A 21,676-nucleotide genomic window follows, 5' to 3' on the forward strand; every position below is an offset into this window, starting at 1 on the left:
CCATTTCTAATACTATCAACAACCAAGAATGTTGAGCCTACTTTCAAAGAACTGCTGTCGTGAAATGGATTTTTTCAAAAATTCCGACTGTAAGAAGGATGAACTCAAAATTCTGAAACAGTGAAGAAAAAATATTTTCAAAGGCAAAAGCCAAGCCAAGGAGATATCACATAGCATCAAACAAAAGAAAGAAAACCGAAGCAGACTACAAACCATTGAAATTGTCAGTTGCAAACCTGTAGAGTTTCCATGCTATATTCCATGATTGCTCTCAGTTGCACTATAATTTACAATTAGTGTTTTATTGGCCGCAGTCGCTGTTTGCATCTCGCAGGAAGTTATTCAAGTCTTGAATCTGGACATTGGAGGGCTCGTCATCAACAGTTCCTATTGTAATCAGGATGCCCTTAAAATCTGCAGCTTATTCCTAACAAAATCAACCCCATTTGATGCAATCAGCATTCAGCAACACCTAATTGTCTTTAATTCGGCTGCTTAAGAGGCCTGGTTGAAAAAGACTCCATGGCCTCACAACTATAAATGTCAACTTTTCAAATGACGGCAATTCTACATCCTGAGGAGGGAATTTATACTTTCCACGATCGATCCCATAAGTTACATGTCCTCTTCATCGTCTGACGGACTGAAGAACTGATGTAAGCTTTCAGTCAGGGTCACTGGATAGAATTTGTCATTGACTTGCTCTAGAGAATGACTCCATGTTGGGGCAGCAGATGATCTTGACTTGCTCCAGAGATGGCAATGTTAATTCCAGGTGTGCATCAAAATTTGTGGTTCCTGATAAAATCCACTCAATGTTGGGGCAATTAGACACAACAATTTCTCTTAATTTAGCTGCTTTTAGAGGTCCGGTTGAGAAACATTTCACATCACACCAATACATCCTCACGCTTTCCAAAGACCGCAATTCTACGACTTGATTATGTGTTCCAGAGAATAACAATGATACTTCAAACATGGTTCGGCATTGTACAAAACACATTCACGTACCTTATTGTTGAAGAAACCTTGGTGCCGAATGCTGGACTGCTTAACCACAATTACGAGATTACTGACATTTCTAAGCGTGAGAGTTTTTAAACAAGGAAACTCAACAGTATCTGTTTTTTTGTTTACCTCCGTCGTCCTTATTGGATGGTGGAGATCCGCCACTCTCACTGAACATGACGGTCAGTGAGTTACAACGTGAAATTTCCAACATCAACTTATGTAAAAGAAAATTAACAGGCAACAATTCTTCTAATCTGTCCAAATCCCGAACTTTTAAGGTAACGCAGTTTAAAGAACATTTTAAAATCGTCATTCCTAGTTGTAATTGTGATATTATGGTAAAAATAAATCGGATTTTCTAACATGTGCCCTGTTAATAAGTTAATTATAGAAAGTTTGTTGAGAATATTTCACTAATTATGGTAAATGTGAGTTTGTACATCTATTTTTCATGATTTATTCTCAACAAAGTTGGTTTATAAGGGCACATGTTAGAAAAACCCTAAATCAATAAACAACTATGAATATACTCCATAATTCCATATAAATAAATTGGTCTATAAGACATCCTATCGATTACAAAAGATACACTTAATCAGCCATTACAATCCAACAAATAATTTTTATATCACACAGACAACAGTTGACACGAAACAAATTCAATAAGAGGACAAAACAAAACATTCTAGTTTCTCTTAAAAAAAAACATTCTAGTTTCATCACGAGTTCGGCCAAAAGATCCCTCGTAATCTACCAAACCACTACAAAGCAGTAGCGGTACCTCACCAGCTACTCCTCGCAACCAAACAACATTCACACATAAAGTACAGCACAAGAATTTTGGGACCATACCATCACAAATCATGGACTAACCAAATTTGAGGCACACCAGATGGTTTGCTTTACCAATACGTCAATCTTCATTAATATCTTCATCATCTTCATTATCCTCCTGATCTTCACAGTCGCTAATAGCATTGACTTTCTGAAGGAAGTGGTTCAGGTCGTTATATGGCAGCATTGGATACTCTTTTCTGTAATATTCTATTTGAGTTAACTTGGGTGCCACTAAACGTCTGAGTGAAAATGCGCAGAGACTTGGACAGTCGGCGATATACCCAATCTCCAAGGAAGGTAATTGTAGATCACCATCGTGATTCGGGTTTCCTGGGAGAAAGCACTCCATGAGGGGGCATCCCATTAGCTTCACCTCTTGTAATTTAGGTGCATTTAGAGACCCGGATGAAAATGACTCAATAAGATGGCAGCACCAAAAGCTCACCTTTTCTAAAGACGGCAACTCAATGGTATCCTCTAGATTACCTATCACAAATTGTAACATGTTATTACAGTTGTCCAAGGACACGTCTTGTAATCTGGGAGCTACAATTGATCCTGACCAGAAGTGTTTCAGTTTTTTACAGTTCTTAATTTCAATTGATTCAACTGATGGAAGAAGTAACGCGGCTTCATTCTTGGATATGTACGACATGCCACTAAAAGACAGCAAATTCCATAAGCGTAACCTCTTGAGCCTAGGCAGCGTGAAATGCGAATCAACACTTATCACAAGTGCTTCCAGGCTGTGACAACCCTCAATTGAAAGAAATTGAAGTTGGTGCAGTACATCCCCAAGGACATGAGCTGACATTAAAAAACTCCACCCCAATTCAAACAGAGTGAGGGAAGCAATATTCTTGAAGAGAGGGAGAGGTATGAGACTCAGTGATGGCAAAGTATTCAACTCTAATGTTTTTATCTGCCCACAAAACAACGACAAGGCATCATCAATAACATTGTCGTCCTCTTTTTCGAACAACTCTTTCAATGAGTCGCTATCCTTAACCTTCAACTCTTCCAAATTTGGCAGCTGTGAATATATCCATGCGAACCCCTTCTTCATCCCTAAATATGATGAAGAAAATACAGCATCAACATCCTCAAAACGAACAAGTACGAGGGAAGAGAGATTCTCCAAGACTATGGACGGGATCTGTCGCAACCCTGCTGAGCTGCCCAATGCTAGTTGTTTTAACATTGGAGCAGGATTTGACGTGACACTCAATAATTGCTTATCCCATACCCCGATCACTTCATTGTTCACACTTATCACCCGTAGCGCTTCCAGACATGGGAAATCAATCTAGAATTAAAACAAATCCGTTGGATAAATACGATTGGTTCAACAGCTATTCGGGAATAATTAATTATATGAAATTAATCACAATCATGAATTATCTGCTTACCTTTTCATGGAATAAGAATGAGGAATTTTCAAACTTGGCAAACCTTCTCATGCTCTCAAGCATTTCTAGAATCAACTTTTTTAATTTCGGAAACTCGAGCTTTGATCCTCCCCCATAGAAATTCTCAAGATTCCTCAAGCCTACTAGCTCCAAATACTTCAACTTGGGAAATCTGATAATTTCTGATTCTTGGGTCTCTTCAACGTTTATGACTTCACGCATCTCTTCAAGGTTCGCAACGACTATCTTGTCAAGGTTCGCAACGACTATCTTGTCAATTGGTTTGTATCCTTGATCAGCACGGACGTTGGCATAGCCTTTACTTCCATCTTTGAAGCCACTTCCTAAACACACAATTACGACTACTTTCCTTACTGAACTGCTCACGAGAAGGGCATGATATAAAAAGACGGTTTAGCGACTTAGTGAGCGAGTATTTTACTCTATCACATTCCAAAACCAAAGAATGGCGAACATATAGCTCTGATAAAAAAAAAGGAAACATGTAAAGTTCAAACTAATAAGATTGTAAATTGTGATAAACACAAATTCCGACAATTAAATTACCAGTCATGAAGTATATTTCTCATAATCAAAAACTGAAAAGGAACAATCAAGAGGAGAAGCGATGACGACTAATAGGCCCTCCTAAATGCTAAACTGAGATCGTGGCAACATGTATGAAATTTTCAAAGGCCAGGATGACTTGAGCAACTAATTAACTACAGTACTAAACTTGTATGGAGTATACATAATCACAAGTCTTCAGAATCGTAATACAATTTCAACAACATTGACAATCAAGCAAACTTGGGCAATACCAGCACACAAGGAACAGCCATTTCAAGGAACAATTAACTCACAGTATGATCTATGCATCTCCAAAGCGAGCAGCAACTTGGGCAATACCAACACACAAATACGTGTCAAATAGGCACATTATCTTGACTCTCCTATAATCCTCCACATTAACCAATTAACTGATAATCTATCAAGCTTACACTCACATTATTTTTTCGAGACAATCTCTTATCATTGTTCAACGGAATGCATGGAGCTGCATAAATTGATACCAATAAAGAAACACATGCTAACCAACAGAAATAGCAAATTGGAACATTATAGAACGCGCTACATGATTCGCAAAATAATAATCCTACAGATGTTGAATGCAAAAGCAAACTCAAGAAATTCAGGCAAGAGCAACTTACAAGAGACATACTTCATCACCGGAGGAGCTCTCATAATGCGAGTCGCACCATTCGCCTAGAACTAGAAGAACTATCTGCAAACCATCAAAATACATCAAAAAAGGGAGTTGACTTTAATGTTCCTACTCACCTACGGTACCTTGAATTTTTTCCATGATTTCAGACTAATGTAAACTTTTTCACACTAGTATAGCTGATCTGCTAACAAGTCCATTCAGTCCGCGTTTTAGCGGGCTTGGTTAAGCATTTTGAAAGAATGTATACAAATTGCAAGTTAGAGTGTTAGACCAACCTGTCAATTTAGAGGAGCTCTTTTTGATCTGCTTTATCTTACCTACTTTGCTCTGGCCTCTGGGCAGAGTTGTCCAAGCTATTAGGTCCGACGTGAATATGTCATCTAGCTACCGACCTAAGATGCAAGATGCAATCTGATGGTTAAACAGATACCTCTTATACCAAAATCGAAGATAAGTTGACCACCAGCCAAACAAACACGACAAAAGAAAAAGAAATCTAGAATCTTGCAACCACCACAACAAATTGGACCTATTTAATCACAAATGTAGATTAAATAAAAAAAATTCACAACCCATCAAAATACTCACTACCCATCAAAACATCATTATTACCACACCGAGAACAAATCTCACTACACATGTTAATTACTGATAGATGAACCATCTCAACCAAAACCCTAAGGTGATGGTTGAAGCCCAACTAATATATTAATATCCTATTATTTACGGCTATCAAACAAAACAAAAAATATAATAATAAAAAAAAATAAGGGGGGAAAAGGAACACTCCACTACGGTTATCATGAACAAGATTGCCTTATTCCAATTAAGAATTCATTCGGTCCTCTATGAACAGTCCTCAAAATGTTCATGATCCCTTCCTGAACCAAACTTTATTATTTCAGTTCATCTGGCTCTCACTGTCAAACCCCCCTGTTACTAAACCCCCCCCCCCCCCCCCTCTTCTTTTTTACTGCCTATTCTAGCAAAACCGCCCATCAGAGCCATTGTTAACCATTGAAATCAAAGACTACGGTCAGATCATACTGTAAAGGAGGAGCTTATTATCAAGACTTAAAACAACAGGAGCACCAATTACATGACCCTAAAGGCCGTTCTTTCCTTTGCTGAGAGGCTGAGACATTACCATGCTTCATATGAACTGCATTGTTCCATGTTTAATCACCAGTCGATCCTATAGAAGTATAGATACCTCCATTGTAATCCAGATAATGTACAAGTGATTACTCTTCATATAAATACTATTATCGATTTGATTGTATTCATCATTTTTTTTTTATCACCATCATCAAGATTCGTCATCTTTAACAAGATCCACTCATCTTGAATTACAACAGTGACACGGTAACTGAAAGAGAAGCATGCATGAAAAAACAAAAAAACTGAAGTCGAGAAAATTGAAACATGAAGTTCAGCTACTCACAAAGATAGTACGTGCTTGATACAACATTATCTTTCTCTAGGAAGTGATTCAAGTCATCATATGGCAGCATTGAGTACTCATTTCCGTTGCATGTTATTTGAGTTAATTTGGGTGCCAATAAACGCCTGAGTGAGAACGAGCGCAGCTTAGGACATCCACCAATGTCCACAACCTCCAAAGAAGGCAAGTGTAAATCGCCATCGAGATCTGGATCTCCAGGGAAAAAGCACTCCAACTCAAAGCATGCATCTAGCTTCACATCCCTTAATTTGGGTGCTATTAGAGACCCGGATGAAATGGACTTGATCAATGGGCAGGCAAAAAGGTTTACCCTTTGCAAAGAAGGCAACTCAATTGTATCCTCTAAGTTACCTCCCAAAAACTGTTGCAGGTTATCACAGTTGCTTAGGGAGACGTCTTGTAATCTAGGAGCTAAAATGGAGCCTGACCAAAAGTGTTCCAGATTATGGCATTCTATGAGTATAAGTGATTCAAGTGAAGGAACAAATAAGCCAGCTTCCTTTTTCGGTGTGGATGAAATACCCATAAAAGACGTCAAACGCCATAAATGTAACTTCTTGAGCCTAGGAAGCTTAATATGCGAAGAAACATCGATCACAAGTGCTTCCAGGTTGGGACAACCCTTAATTGAAAGAAATTGAAGTTGGTGTAGTGAATCCTCATCGACATGAGCTGAGATTAAATAGTTCCACTCCAATTCAAACAAAGTGAGGGAAACAATACTTTTAAAGAGATGGAGAGGTATGAGATTCAGTGACGGCAAAGTATTCAACTCTAATGTTTTGACTTGCCCACAAAACAACGACAAGGAATCATCAATAGCATTGGGGTCCTCTTTTTCGAACAACTCTTTTAATGACTGGCTAAGCTCAACCTTTAACTCTTCCAAATTTGACAGCTTTAAATATGCGGATACAAACCCATCCTTCTCCGCTGAATCTGATGAAGAAAATACATTCTCGTCCTGTAAATGAGCGAGTGTGAGTGAAGAGAGATTCCCTAAGACCATAGACGGGATCTGTCGCAGCCTTGCCGAGCTACTTAGCGCCAGTTTTCTTAACATAGGAGGAATATTTAACGTGGCACTCAAAGATTGCTTATCCCATAGTTCCATCAGTTCATCATTCACACTTATCACCCGTAGCTCTTCCAGATTCGGGAAATCAATCTGCAGTCAACAATTTCCATTGGCTAAACAAGATTAGTTCAATACCGATTAGATAACTATGAGTAATCAACGGTTGACAAGTATCTACTTGCCTTTTCATGGAATAAAGCTGAAGAAGTTTCTAATTTGGCAAACCCTTTCATGCTTAGAGGCAGGTCCACAACCAACTTTTTTAATTTTGGAAACTCGAGTTTTGATCCTCCGCCATAGAAACTCTCAAGTTTGCTCAACTCTCGTAGCTTCAAGTACCTCAACTGTGGAAATCTGATAACTTGTTCACGAGTTTCTGATTCTTCAGTCTCTTCAACATAAATGACTTCACGCATCTCCTCACAGTGTCTTATTATCAAGGTCTCAAGTTGTACAAGGATAGAAAAAAAGGAGGGAGGGCCGACACTTGACAACTTTTCACATCTGCTAATCTTTATATCCTTCAAATTCTGAAATCCGGGTGTATATATTTCCTTGCTCCACAAATTAACAACATTGTTGCAGCTTATCAATATAAACCGCTCTAAGGATGGTAGTACGATCTGCAACATTTCAAACAATGCACGTTACACTGCATAAGTCGTTATATTTTCAAGGTTAATTTTAGGATAACATATATAAAAAAACAACCACCATACCTTTCCATCAAAGAAAAATTGGGGGCCTTGCAATGTATCATAGGAATTAAACTTTTTTGGTCCAACCAAACTTAACAAACAGGGAACATAACTAAGTTCCAATGTTTTTAAAAAAGGCAGCTCAATAGGCAGTGCTTCTTCGTCCTCCATGAAAATGAACTTGAGCAAATTGCAAGAACTCACGAAGATTTCATTCACGTCCCGTGGGACAAGAGGTAGTCCATACCATAACCTATCCAATTCATTTAGTCGAATGGTTTGTAGGTTACAAAATGTTCCCGGTGAAACATCTCCTTTACACATCATCTCTAAACTCCACAAACAGTCAAGTCTTAGTGATTGGAGACATGGAAAAGCTATCAAATTATTCATAGTGCGTCCATCAACAATACATTTAACACGATTGCAGCCACAAAGGTCAAGAGATCTGAGGCTTCTAAACCCCTGTTGGTCCAATCGTGGGACAAGATGCTCGACATAATTGTAGGACTTCATCTCTAAAAAATCAGCCTTATTTAGCAATACCCCTAGACAACTTGTTTTCAAGAATTTATTCTTGTCACCAAGGCCATTGAGAGATAAGATACAACAAAATTTCTGGAGTGTTGCATCATTTAAGTTCGTCTTCCCAACCGAGATTCTGAATTTATCTAAGCCATTGAAAATTTGACCATCAACTGGCAGTTCTTTTGTTCGTGCTACTTTTATTTCAAGTGCATTCAAGTAAGGAAGCCTATTATTCTCAGTAGCATTTGTTCCTTTATAACCAAATTCCGTTTCCAAAACCGACTGTCTGTCATTATACAGGTAGAGTCCTTCCAATCTAGAGAGTTTATCTAAGAGGCCAGGGGGAATCAATGGTAACTTACTTGATGTGCATTCACTCAAATCCAGTAACCGAAGTTTGTATAAATTCCCAACTTCATTAGGTAAGCTTTCCATGAATGAATCGCGTAAACTTAGAACGAGAAGACTTACCAGCTCACCAACTAGTTCGATATTTCTCAACTTACAACCCTCTAAACACAACGTTCTCAGCCTCTTTAATTTCCGCATTGATTCTGGTAAACTAGGTTGAAAGTCCATGTTTGACAGAGATAAAACCTCTAAATTCACCATTCCATTGAAGAATAAGCCATCAAAGTTTGGTGATAGGTCACCTTTCAGTATCAAAATTTGAAGCTTACAACCTTCTACTCCGCTAAGACGAGAATAATCCTTTTTAGATGTCAATGACATAGCTGTGCATTTTTTCAAAGTTTCATCATCCAGCCAACGAGGGATTCCGTCCACTATAAACCTGTGCTCTTCCTCTGCAAGTGAAAGAAAAACAATTATAGTTTTTTTTATTGGGTATTGCTCCGTCCTCTTTATAATGGCTTTCAAGACTATACATATTGCAACACAAACATCTAAGAGTGGTTACAACAAATAAAGAGCTTAACATAAACTTAAGGTATTTTCCCTATTTTGGCAAGGAAAGAAAATTTGAAGTTATTATACACCATATACCTTTCGCGGCATGTGAAATTGCAAAGGCTCGCACAATATCATGAATCTTAACATCCCCTTTGACATCACCTTCTAGTAACATTGATGATAACACGAGTTCACTGCCCCATGTAACTGCTTGGTCCATAGCTTCAGAAAGTTTGTTCACATGCTCAAACAAGTTTAACCCTATGCCGTACCTCATCAGACTTTCAATTGAAGCACTTGAACCAATAGATGATAAAGAACAAAGTAAGAAGAATATCCTTTTTACATCAGCTTGTATAAATTTGTAACTTGTGTTCAAGATTGAGAAGGTATTACGATAATCACCACCAATTTGACTTGAAATAGGCTTTTCCAAGTCATTTGCAAACTTTTCCCATCTAGACAAATCTTTATCCTTCAGCGAATTGGTTGTTGCTACTATAGCAAGAGGTAAGCCTCCACACTTGCTCAACAACCTCTCAACCACATTTTTGTACCCTTTACCATCAACTTGATTTCCGGTCTGACTCTTGAAGAGCTCTCGAGCTTCAATTGTGCTCAACACACCTACCTCAAGTATGTTAGCATCTCGTACATCCATGGTTCTGCATACCTCTCTTTCTCTGGTTGTTATCAAAAACTTGCAGGTGTGTGGAATCCCAATTTCATCTACATCCAACTTTTTCCAAACATTGTCCAATATAATGAGTATTTTCTTTTCCTTTTCTGAGATTAGTCGATTATATATTCTAATAGCCCTTTGAGAAACGTTGTCGACATCATGCAAAGGCAGATCAATCGATTCAGCAATGGCAGCTTGAATGCGCTTAATGTCAGGGGCATCTGAAACTTCCACCATCACTTTTATGGTGAATGCATCTTTAATAACTCTCTTGCTGGCTTCTTTTGCCAATGTAGTTTTGCCTGTTCATATCATTTGAAATAAATTAATCAAATGAAAATAAGTGCTCATGGCTGTGGTATTTTAGATCTTATGGCCATATGGCTAACGCCACGCGCCAGGCTCTGTAGCATTAACCGTTAGCCATAAGCACGTAGTGTTAGATGCGGCCTTTTTTTATTCACCTTTATTTTCACCCCAAAACCAAAACTCAATCTATTCCTAAACTTTGCAGATGAATTCACGGAATATATAATAGTATAATACAATGTCCATTACTTATTTCGACATCACCATTGAGGACTCCAGCTGAAGTTTCACCAAAGGAGAAAAACGACCAACCCTTTGTTTGGATACAAAAAATGGAGGGAATGGAAGGGGAGGGGGAATGGAGGGAGGGAGTTTTCCCTGGAAACTGATATATGGTTTGACAGTGTTTATTTCGGGTAAGAAGCCCTATAAAACTGCTCAATGGATTTGTAAAGGGTGATACTCCTTTAAAAATTCTTAGGCTGGAATCCCTCCTTCACATTTCAGGATGACAACTTCTTCCGATAAACCTCTCATCCACCAGACTGCCTCTCAAGTATCAAGTTCAAGGGCGTACAAGTGTTGTACGACATTTCCACTCTTACAGTAATGCTAAATCATGATTGAAAAAACTTACATCCACCTTCCAGACATGTCGAAAATCTTATTATTATATCATCCCATATTACAAAACGTACTCTATTCCACAATATTCTCCCCTTGCTCCACTATCATACTTTATACCATTCTAAATAAGCTTGAAGTTAAGGCAAAGCCTTTGCAACAAACAGAAGCGCAACTAACTAAATTGAACGGAAAATATATATGCTAATTTTTTATTAAAACAGGGAAAACAAAAAGAAAACACGTAAAAGAAGTACCTGTTCCCCCCATGCCGAACAGGCCAACAGAATCAACCTCATCATCATTCAGTTTTTCCAAAATTTGGTGAAGGAGTTGAGTCCGTGAATCCAAACCCTTAAGAAATTTTGTAGGGATGGGTTTCAAATCTACTGTTCTTATATGCAAAGTAACTGGATCTCGCGGGCATTTACTAATGAATTCATCTTGTATATATTTGGCCATATGTTCAGCGGCTTTGCTAATTAGATAACGAGCATGAAAGTCATTGCAGAGTGAGAGCGAAGAGCAGCAACAACCACGATGTTGCTTGGTGCTGTCGTCCACTTCCTTCTTTAACCCACGACCCCTGATCAGAAGTCCATCAATGACTTCTAACCCTAACTTGACACCCTCGGCCTCAGGCATAACCTTCTTGAAATTTGCATCATCCATCAATTTTCCAAGAGGTGTAACCAAATTGGTTAGAGGAGTAAACAATTTACTAGCAGCTTCCTTTACTCTATTCTTACCCGATCCCACAGTAGGTATCTTCACTAGTAAAGCATCGGATTCCTCATCCTTACGGATCTGACAGAATTCTTCATCACTTGCATTACCAGCTTCTCGGACAATCTCCTCCATCTCCCGATCGCCTTTTGTAAGCTTATCTAAGTCTCGATCCATCAACGTTCTTGTAGCTATTACAGCCATCTCCTTGTCGTCTTTCATAAGCTTCTTAAACTCGTCAATGGTATCCTTCATCACGTCCACCACAACTTCAGCCACCTGCTTATAATCCACTTCCACAATCTTCCTCATCTCTTCCTCGGACTCGTCCATCTCTTCCTTAAGCTTCTTCATCACTTTGACCACCAATTCCTGCATCTCACCTTCCTCATGTATACGCCTCTTCAGATCCCTTTTCCCCATCATTTTCACCACAAATTTCGCCGTCTGAATGTCCTTATACATTAGACCTTTCAGATCTTCATTCTCCATTAGTATCCGGACATCTTTTAGCCAACTCGCAGCTTCTCTAGTAATCTCTTCCTGCCTATCATTCCCTTCCTTCACCTTCTTATTGATGTCATCCTTCTTATCACACACCTCACTAAGACTTTTCCGAAGTGCACAAAGATTGTCCTCGCAGCTCCCAATGTAACCCACATACTCGCTGACAACGCCGAACACAAAGGACTTAATCGGCTCCACCACTTTTAAAATAACTCCGCATTCCCCCGCCATAACCGACTTTCTTCAAGTATTTCCTCCTAAGCAAAACCAACATATAAACAAATAAAACAGAGATACTGAAAGCAAAACAGATGCTAAGTAACTCACAAATTATCAAACAAAAAAGAACAACACTAATTAAAAGCAAAAGACATGTTATTTACTTACAGAATAGAGTAAACGAGTGAAGTTGGTTTCCCAGGTGTTCTTTCCACTGAATAATAGCGCCTTTTAATTATAAAAATGAGCTGCTAGACAATGGTCAGATTTAGCAGTTTATTAAGGAATCATAGTACTCCCTTTTAATTATAAAAATGAGCTAGAAATGTTATTTAATTGCTCAAATTGCAGTCTTTACTTATATTAATAATTTCGCAACGGCCAATTTCTAGATAATCGTTCACACTGCTGTTTGCAGTCAAACTTGTAGATTAGATAGTAATATTCAATTACCAAGTGAAGCAACTTGCTTAGTGAAGCACTTAGACCAACACTCAAGAACATAGGATTAAAACAAACTAAAGCTTGGGTTCGAGCTTTAGGAATGCAGCGGTATTACAACTCACAAGGAAGAGTTTTCCCACCCTTGTGGACTTGTGGTATTACCCAGCTCGAATTCGGAAAAAAATGGATGATATAAACCAAAAAAGAATTGCAGTCTTTACTTGTATTGTAGATAAAAATGAGCTAATAATGTTATTTAATTGCTCAAATTGCACTCTTTATTTATATTAAATATTTCGTGACGGCTATTTTCTAGACATCATTCACACCACTATTTGAAGACAAACTTGCTGGTTACATTGTAACTTTCAATTGATAGGCGGAGTACTAACAACACTAAAAAACATAGGACTTTAGGATTATAGTATGGTTATATTTAGCTTTTAGGCATAATCTTTGATTATTAAAAACTAAGTGGTGATTGCTTTGTTATGAATTATGTTTCTTTATTTTCTTTTGACAGCATCAAACACAAAGGATTTGATGAGCTCTATAAAACTTGTAAAAAAACTCCACTTTCCCCACTAATACTGCTTTTCTTCAAGTATCCCACCTCAAGAGAACAAACAAATCATCGAATTAAAAGAAAGATTGAAAGCTTAGTTTTAAAAGGCACAAGGCGCATTGAGGCGAGGAGGGCTAAAGGGGCAGTGTGCAAGGCGTGCACTTTTTAACACAAGGCGCACAGTTTTTACAAATAAATTTGTGTTCTCCACATAAACTCTTGTACAACATTTTACTTTCATAGATTTTAAAAGAGGATTAACATGTAAAAGAGTAAATGTTAGGGCAATGAGCCAAAGAAAACGGCATAATAAAAGTTCAGAAAGAGATAATGATTGAAATCGTTAGTAGTAAGCCTCGTTTGCTGCACCTTGTCTATAAGGCATACTTTAGGCGCACTAACGCATTTTAGTCGGTGGCTCACTAAGCATTGAGCTTAAGAGCGGGTTGAAATCAAACTAGATGCTAAAAATCTCACAAATTATGAAGTAACAAAGAACATCGCCTTTGATTGAAATCAAACGACATTGTATTTACTTCCTAACTTAAGTCACAAAAAGATGAAGATACAAAGTAATAGAGTAAATAAATGCAAATGGTTTGCAGAGTTCCTCGTACTGAATAGTCATCCACTCATGCCTATGGTTTTATTTATAATCCCGCCTTTTATTAATTATATTATAAAATGAGCCGGACAATAGTTAAAATTAGATAATGGTTATTACTAAACCTGGTTCACACCATCGACAGCTTTAATAATTGTTTATTTATTCGAATTATAAATTTAAAAGGACAAAATGGAAATAATTGTTTATTCTAAGCAACAGAAAAGCAGACTGGAACATTATAAAACACCTTATATGACTGTCTCAATATAACTACAGTAGAAATGATGCAAAAACAAACTCAAAAAATTTAAGAGCAAGCAACTGACAGGAGACGTACCCCATCAGTGGCAGCAACAACACGATTTATGGGCGTAAACATGCCCATTTGTAGCACTGGTAACAGCATAAGCATCTCGGCTACATGACCGCCTCGTCCCCCTGCACCACATACATATGTAAGCCAATGTCACACATGTTATTATACAATCGCATGTTATTTGACACAGGTACGTCTACAAAAGAACATTTTAGTAACCTGACCTCCATAATATTATGAATAGCACAGGTATCGTATCAATATCAGTGTAAAACTGTCTTACTTAATACAGTATAGTATTTGCTATGCATCTATCACAGCAAAATGACCAAACCGCGCCAGGTAAAAACGAGTGCAGATTCGCGTAAATTTCAGAAACATCATCTATTTCATCAGGCAAACAAGTCTCACCAAATCATCAATCCAAAACTAAAATCCAACAAATAATTCAAATAATTTCAAGGAAAAACAGGAAAAAGTTACAACTTACAAAACTAATGACTAAACCCCATACATGAAACATTTGTAGATCAAATAGACTATCGAGCAATGCTATGGACCGTCTCTTTTAGTTCTTCTTCGATTTCTCCTCTCAGAAACCGATATAATAATACTTTCTCTGTCTTAATCATTTGTTTACCTTTTCAAGCGGTATTTTTTAATCAAAGGTAAACAAATGATTAGAATCAATTGAGAATACGATAACCTAATCACGAAGCAAACAAACTCAAAAGATTTAAGAAAATTACAGCTCAATTCATCAACTAATCAAGTTTAATCATAAAATAACAACACAGTATGAACTAAAATGCAACAAATACCAGAATCAATAATCCAGAAAACGGTAAAATACATTGAAAAGAAGTGAATTTACATGTCATACTCACCTCTGCACAGCATGAATTCCGTAATGTAGCAGAATTTGAAAATTTGAAAATCAAATTACTGGATTTCACTGTTGTTGATGATGACGACGAACGGGGGTAATTAATTAGGATATTCTCCGTATCTTTGTAGAAGTGGGTAATGGAGAGGGGTAAAATTTGTTTACCTTTAGACTCCCTTCGGTCATTGATTGGGTAATGGGGCCAATTAGACTTGGCAAAATTAACCGGCCCGATTAATTCGACCTACACCCAAATTTAATCCGGAGTCCAAATTAACCCGACTCTATTCAACTCAACCCGAATGTTTATTATCGCAAATTGGTCATTATTGTTCCAAATAACTTGAAAATAACCCACTCGAAAATGACCCAACCCAACTCGAGTTCTCGCAAACCCGGTCCGATTGACCTGTTTGTTAGGTCTAAATTGGGGAGTGGACAGAAATTTAAAGGATCGCAACTCGGACCAAACTAGTGGATAAGTTGCTTCCGCCTTCCATTAATTTGAAGGAAATTGTCTCAATCGGTGGTCTCAAGAGTCGAGTGTAGTTGTGATGCTATGGTAAAATCGAACCAAATTGTGATACCATGGTTAAAACCGAAAGAATTGAATTTATTGGCTAAAGGGATTATTTGGGAAACTAATTGGAATTTTGGGGTTGGTTTCAACCTATTTGGATTAAAATTCACCAAAAAAAAAAAACCTATTTGGATTAATGAGTCCACGTCATCAGTTTTATTTTATTTTCCTAAATTTAGTTAAAGCCGTCAATTAAGCTAGCGGCCTTGCTGAGTTTCATTCGTACCAAAAAAAAAAAAAATAGCACATGTATTTGTAAGATTTTTACTAGGAAAAGTCGCTAGGTAAACCAGCGGCTTTATCCCTCATCAAACTCAGAGAACCTAATTTCATGCAAAGTAGTAGTAAAGCCGTTGTTTCCATGTGGCTTTCCCATTTTTTCAATACCAAGAACGGATTTTCTAACATGTGCCTTTAGGGAACATGTTAGAAAAACCCTTATAAGAATTACATACTTACATGTGTGTTAATGATTGAATATTAGGTAAAGCCGCCAGTTTTACTAGCGGCTTTGCTTAAAATCTAGAAAAAAAAAAGAAACTGACGTGTACTCGTTTACCCCAAATAGTTTGCAACCAACCCCAATATCCCAATTAGTTTCCCAAATAATTTAACCAAAAAAATTTGAAAGAATTATAATCGGTAAAATTAACTCAATAATAAGAAACTTAATCGAAGAAATTAGTATTTACTCACGACATTTATAATAGATTCGCAATCACTTATAATGTCGTGTTATTTTCTCTAAATAAAGTCTAAAATGAAATAAAAGTCAGTGTTCATGTTTAAACTTTTCCTCTTTTGAGACGATATTATAGAAGTCCAACTCATGAGTAGTCGATAATGAGTCTTCTAGTCCGATTTTCGCGTCTGTGCCTATGCCCTACACTACAGTCGTCATTATCCACAAAAAAGAATACAATATGTTGGAAACTTCTCCGATGCTAGGACCACTGAATTGAACTCTCTGAAATACCAAGTCCTGCCTGATTTTATCAACAGGCATCCTGTGAGCTGTTCCTCTGCGCCTTTAGCAGCACAGCAGTCAGTGGCTTCTGTTTGTCTCATCACTCTTGATAATGGTGTGTAGGTGTCTCGACTTCTTCTCAACAAGGAAGGTTTGATACTCACAAATGCTCACTTGCCAGAGCCATGGAGATATGGGAAAACAACAACTCAAGGTGGCCTTTCAAAAACAAGTACTCAAGGTTCATACGAGATCTCCAGAGATGAAAAGTGTTCGACCAAAACCCGAAAATCATTTGCAGCAATTATAAAGTTCATACAAGATCTCCAGAGATAAAATAAGGTTCGAATATTAATATAATCACCAAGCAACTACAATAACGTTTATAGCTACGATTAAATACCGAGTACATCAGAGCCTTCACAGCTAAGAATAAGTTAAAGGACATGTTGAAAGTGCACTACAAAATGCCATCAAAGGGTCTCATGTTGCAGGATAACTTAATCGTGCGACTATATCGACCTAGGAGGCCTCCGCTAGGATGCTTCTCAAGGCACTTATCGATAATGTCACACACTTCATGCAACTGTTCATCGTCAACTTCTCCTTCAAGCCTTCCATCAACTATTTCAACAAAGCTTTGCTTATCCTTCAGATAAGGTCGTGTCTGCAAAGTAAATCAAGGTATCTAAGATTCTAAGAGCAAATTGGCTGCTAAAATGTCGAGTAATTTGCAATCCCCAAAATAGTTCAGTTCATGTTAAAGAAACTTGATTAACGCTTGAGACATCAAAAATTAGCACTTTTAGTAGCATCCGTAAAAGAATGGACAAACAAACAGCATGTCAAAGTGAGCAACATTGTCATCCGTAAAAGATGGACGTCAACAAAAGCAAATAAATGGAACAAATAGAACAAGTACGATTTTCGATGGTACAAAACTAGTATAATATAAAAAGGCAAGCCTAAATATTAGCTTTCAAAAATCACCTTTAAGACTATTAGAGCATGACACATCATCATTATTATTTTAAAAAAAATAAAAAAATCATAACATTAAACACTAATTAAATCACAATAAATATTAGTATTTATTTTTTATTTGTTAAGAAAAATTAAACTTAAAATTAAAGCCAATATATCTCATATTAAACACAAATATAATTCTCACCATAATCTTTCAAAATAATGATAATCATTCAATCTACTTTGAATTATTGTTCACAAATAAAAATATAAAAAAAAATTATTTTGAATTTTTTTTAGGTTGAATTAATTAAATCGCTAAACAAAATTGAAGACAATAACAATAATAACAATAATCGTGAGAAAACACTAATAAACGTAATAATATTCGTGGCAAAATATTAATAATCCACGACAAACGTTTAATAAATTGTAGAAAATATATATTGATAATATATTATGGTAGTATAAGTATAGATTGATAAAAAAAATTCTTACGAGTCATTTTTATCAATAGGGCTCAGTGCGACCGCAAATCCGGGATTATATAACACCACCAACGTGACAATACAGCTAACCCCTTGAATTTCACGGGTAATAGAACTAGTTTCTACTTATAAGCCTAATATTATTTTTAATTATAAGGATCGGTTTGATGTTGATGTTGATGTTGATTATTTTGCAGGAGGAACTTTTGGAAGCACTGGAAGAGTACAATAATAGAAACAGTTCTCTGTCTGTTGAACTTCAGCAAGAAATGTTTAATCATCTGAGTCAACACGACCGTAGAGGAGATCTAGAGATCTTTGCATCAAAGACAACATCCTCAATTATTTTCCAAAGAATATTCAAATGAAAGTGAAGAACAAACTGTTTTCTGAGAGTATTTCGCAAGTATACCTGTTTCAAAGGGTGTCTGCCTCATTTCGTTCCCACCTGGTAAGTTAGATTTGGATGGTGTGTTTCAGGGAAAGTTGGTGTTGTCAGTTTTGTATTAATGATCTTGACTTCATTAATCGAGATTACATTACATTGTTGTTTATGTCATTTGATTTCAGGTGGCTGAAATGGAGTTTTAGAATTTCGGCTCAAATCAAATGGTGATTCTTAAAGATGAATTTCCGGAGAATTTTTGGATTCTCTTGAACGGAAATACCAAATAACCTCGTACCGACACCCCTTCATATTTGTGGGGAGCTTGGGGTCATTAGTCAGCTACCACAGCCATTTTCAGTTCGGACTACTGAAAAGTCGACTTTACTTACCATGAAACGGGCTAAATTTCTGGAAGTACTGAAAGTTAATAGGGAAGCCGGAGAGATTATATTCAGTAATATGTTACGGGTAATTGTTCCATTCTAATATGTAGCTTATATAATAATTACTCTAATCTCAAATATATATATATATAGAGGCCGGATCCGGTGAGGCACCTCATTATGGCGAGGCGGCCGGTCTCACCAAATTACTACCTTGGACTGATTTGCATTATACATGGATGGGCTGATTTTGTAATGTTGGACTGAAAAAACAAGGATGAAAATTAGGGGTCAACAAGAAACTTTTCATTTGGTCCAAAACACTTTCTCTCTCTAATCTAAAAAAAAAGCCCAAATACCTTATTCTCTCTAATCTAAACAAAAGGCCCAAATTCTTTCCTTCCAAAACTACTGAGTTTGTGCGCTTATACAAAATCACTCAATTTGGGCGTCGATTTGAAAGAGGCGATATCATCAAATTTGTGAGACGATTTCATCAAATTAATCAAATTCTGACAATCAAAGAGGCGAATTCATCAAATTAATCGATTTCTTAGAAGATTTCGAGGTAATTTCCAGGTAATTTCATATTATTTGATGAAAAATTGATTTTCTTAACTTCGTTCATTAATTGATGATATAATGATCAAATTTGAACAAAAAAATGTTTTGTAAATTTATAAGGATCAAAAGCGAAGTATTTCGTTAGTTTAGGGTTTGAATTCGATCAAAACTGAGCAATTGAGCAATTTCGTCATTCGCGGTGTAAAATTTGTTGATTTTGTTAATTCATTCATTAATTGATTATAATTCATTCATTAATAAGGCTCAAATTGACGTTGCAGCTTTAATTTCAATGGAGATTACAGACATTACAGTAACTGGTGATAATACTGCTGTTGAAACAGGTAATCTCCGTTTTTTTCGCTATTTTATGAAGCCGTTTTGCTATTCTCCTGATTTTGTGAATATGTGAGGTTATATTGTGAATCTAAGAAGTTATTTCGTAAATCTGAGAAGTTATTTCGTAAATGTAGGCTATAATATCCTGAATTTGATCAAAAATAATCAATTTCGCCCTACTTATTATGGTATTACTGGCGATGATGTTGCAGGTCTAATCGCAATGGAGATTTACAGATCTGCGGCGACTCGATAATAGTGCTATTACAACGGGTATTCTGTTTTGTCCCTATTTTATGAATTTGAGACGTTATTTTGTTCTGGTTTTGTGAATCTGAGAGGTTATTTTGCGAATCTAGGAGCTAATTTTGTGCATCTGAGAGGTTAATTTGAAAATATAAACTGTCTATAATATCCCGAAACTTGGATCGTGGCAGAAATTGTTTGACATTGTCTATTTTGTGAATTAGAGTGCTTATTTTGTGAATATAAGAGCTAATTATGTGAATCTGATAAGTTATTTATTGAATCTGATAAAAATAAGATAAACACAAAACTAAATAAGATGACAAATTCTGAAAAGTTTGCACAAGTCCGCACCATTGAATGCTTTAATTGTCTTGTATCAGTAATATTGCATGCTTTCTTATCTATGGTTGTCGATGTCATACTTATTATGGTGTTCCTACTATTTTGTTAATTTGAAACATTATTATTGTGAAACTTTATTTGTTAATATAAGAGCTAATAAGGCTCAAATTGACGTTGCAACTTCAATTTCAATGGAGATTACGGACATTACGATGAATCGGTGATAATATTCTTTGTTGAAACATGTAATCTCCTTTTTTCGCTATTATCCCGATTTTGTGAATATGTGAGGTTATTTTGTGAATATAAGAGTGAATTTTGTAAATACGAGAAGTTATTTCGTGAATGTATGCTATAATATCCTGAATTTGATCAAAATTTATCAATTTCGTCCTACTTATTTTAGTGTTCCGCGATGTTGCAGTCTAACTCCCGATACTACAGTGACTCTCGATAAGAGTGCTATTGCAACAGTATTCTGTTTTGTCCCTATTTTATGAATTTGAGACGTTATTTTGGTCCGGTTTTGTGAAACGAGAAGTTTATTTGCGAATCTAGGAGCTAATTTTGTGCATCTGAGAGGTTATTTTGAAAATATAGACTAATATCCCGAAACTTGGTTTGTGACAGAGGAACTTAGATGCTAATATTGTGAAACTTGATTTGTGAATCTCCTATGTTGCTCTTTTTGGCAAAACTTACTAATTGAACCGAAGAAACATCAATCTTTTATGAATTTGAGATGTTATTTTTTTTGAGATTGTTTTGCTATTCTCCTTATTTTGTGAATCAGATAGCTTATTTTGTGAATACTAGTTGTTGCTCCGCGCCCTACCGGGCGCGGTGCCCCAATTCGGTGAATCTTTTATAGTACCGCATTAGTGGAAATCGTAGGGAAAATTGTTTTTTTGTGATCGATACTTGTGTAGTGCTTCTTACGATGATTCACATAATCTAAAAATAATTCTAACTTATATATGTTTCGGAACATGAAATATCATCTGAAAAATTTCCTAACTTATAAGCGCGCACATGATTTACAGTGTAATTTTTTCCCTTAGAACTTGTAATTTGGGGCGATGATAAACATTTGGCTCTATTGTAAAGGTTTTGCACTTTGGCATGTTTACTCGGAATGTATATTTAAGTCGTAAGTGCTTTGAGTATCAAGCGTAGACCATGGACCCTTTTTCCTTTTTTCCTCCCCACATATTTAGGCAAAATAATACTAAGACGATGTTCAACCTGTAAATGCCTATAATCAATTAACTATAGTGCTTTAACAGAACAATCACAAATAATCCAAACACCGAGGCTATTCTAGATGGGTTAGGCTATATGTTTTTGGCCCTAATTGAA

General features: G+C 36.5%; 2 protein-coding genes across 10 annotated transcripts; both read right to left on the bottom strand.

Moving 5' to 3' along the window:
* Nucleotides 1-1,555: 1,555 nt before the first annotated feature.
* On the bottom strand, nt 1,556-3,660 carry LOC141637840 (uncharacterized). The gene is made up of 2 exons (XM_074447257.1): nt 3,258-3,660; nt 1,556-3,154 (listed from the first exon to the last, which is right to left on the bottom strand). The coding sequence occupies exons 1-2, from the start codon at nt 3,477-3,479 to the stop codon at nt 1,925-1,927; spliced, it is 1,452 nt and encodes a 483-aa protein (XP_074303358.1). The 5' UTR covers nt 3,480-3,660; the 3' UTR covers nt 1,556-1,924.
* Nucleotides 3,511-15,204, bottom strand: LOC141637838 (uncharacterized). 9 transcript variants are annotated; one of them, XR_012541922.1, is made up of 11 exons: nt 15,053-15,204; nt 14,187-14,287; nt 12,402-12,461; nt 11,039-12,271; nt 9,260-10,150; nt 7,748-9,060; nt 7,211-7,651; nt 5,930-7,118; nt 4,761-4,877; nt 4,469-4,542; nt 3,511-3,601 (listed from the first exon to the last, which is right to left on the bottom strand). XR_012541922.1 is itself a non-coding variant. In XM_074447256.1 (9 exons), exons 4-9 carry the CDS (start codon nt 12,243-12,245, stop codon nt 4,870-4,872), a joined length of 5,049 nt encoding a protein of 1,682 aa, XP_074303357.1. In that variant the 5' UTR covers nt 12,246-12,271; nt 12,402-12,481; nt 14,187-14,287; nt 15,053-15,204; the 3' UTR covers nt 4,549-4,869. The 9 variants fall into 9 exon arrangements, 1 of the variants encoding a protein (XP_074303357.1); XR_012541927.1 differs by having other exon boundaries at nt 4,803-4,877; nt 12,402-12,481; XR_012541920.1 differs by having other exon boundaries at nt 12,402-12,481.
* Nucleotides 15,205-21,676: the final 6,472 nt, after the last annotated feature.

This window comes from Silene latifolia, unplaced genomic scaffold (genome assembly GCF_048544455.1).
Source record: "Silene latifolia isolate original U9 population unplaced genomic scaffold, ASM4854445v1 scaffold_150, whole genome shotgun sequence".
NCBI lineage: Eukaryota > Viridiplantae > Streptophyta > Magnoliopsida > Caryophyllales > Caryophyllaceae > Silene > Silene latifolia.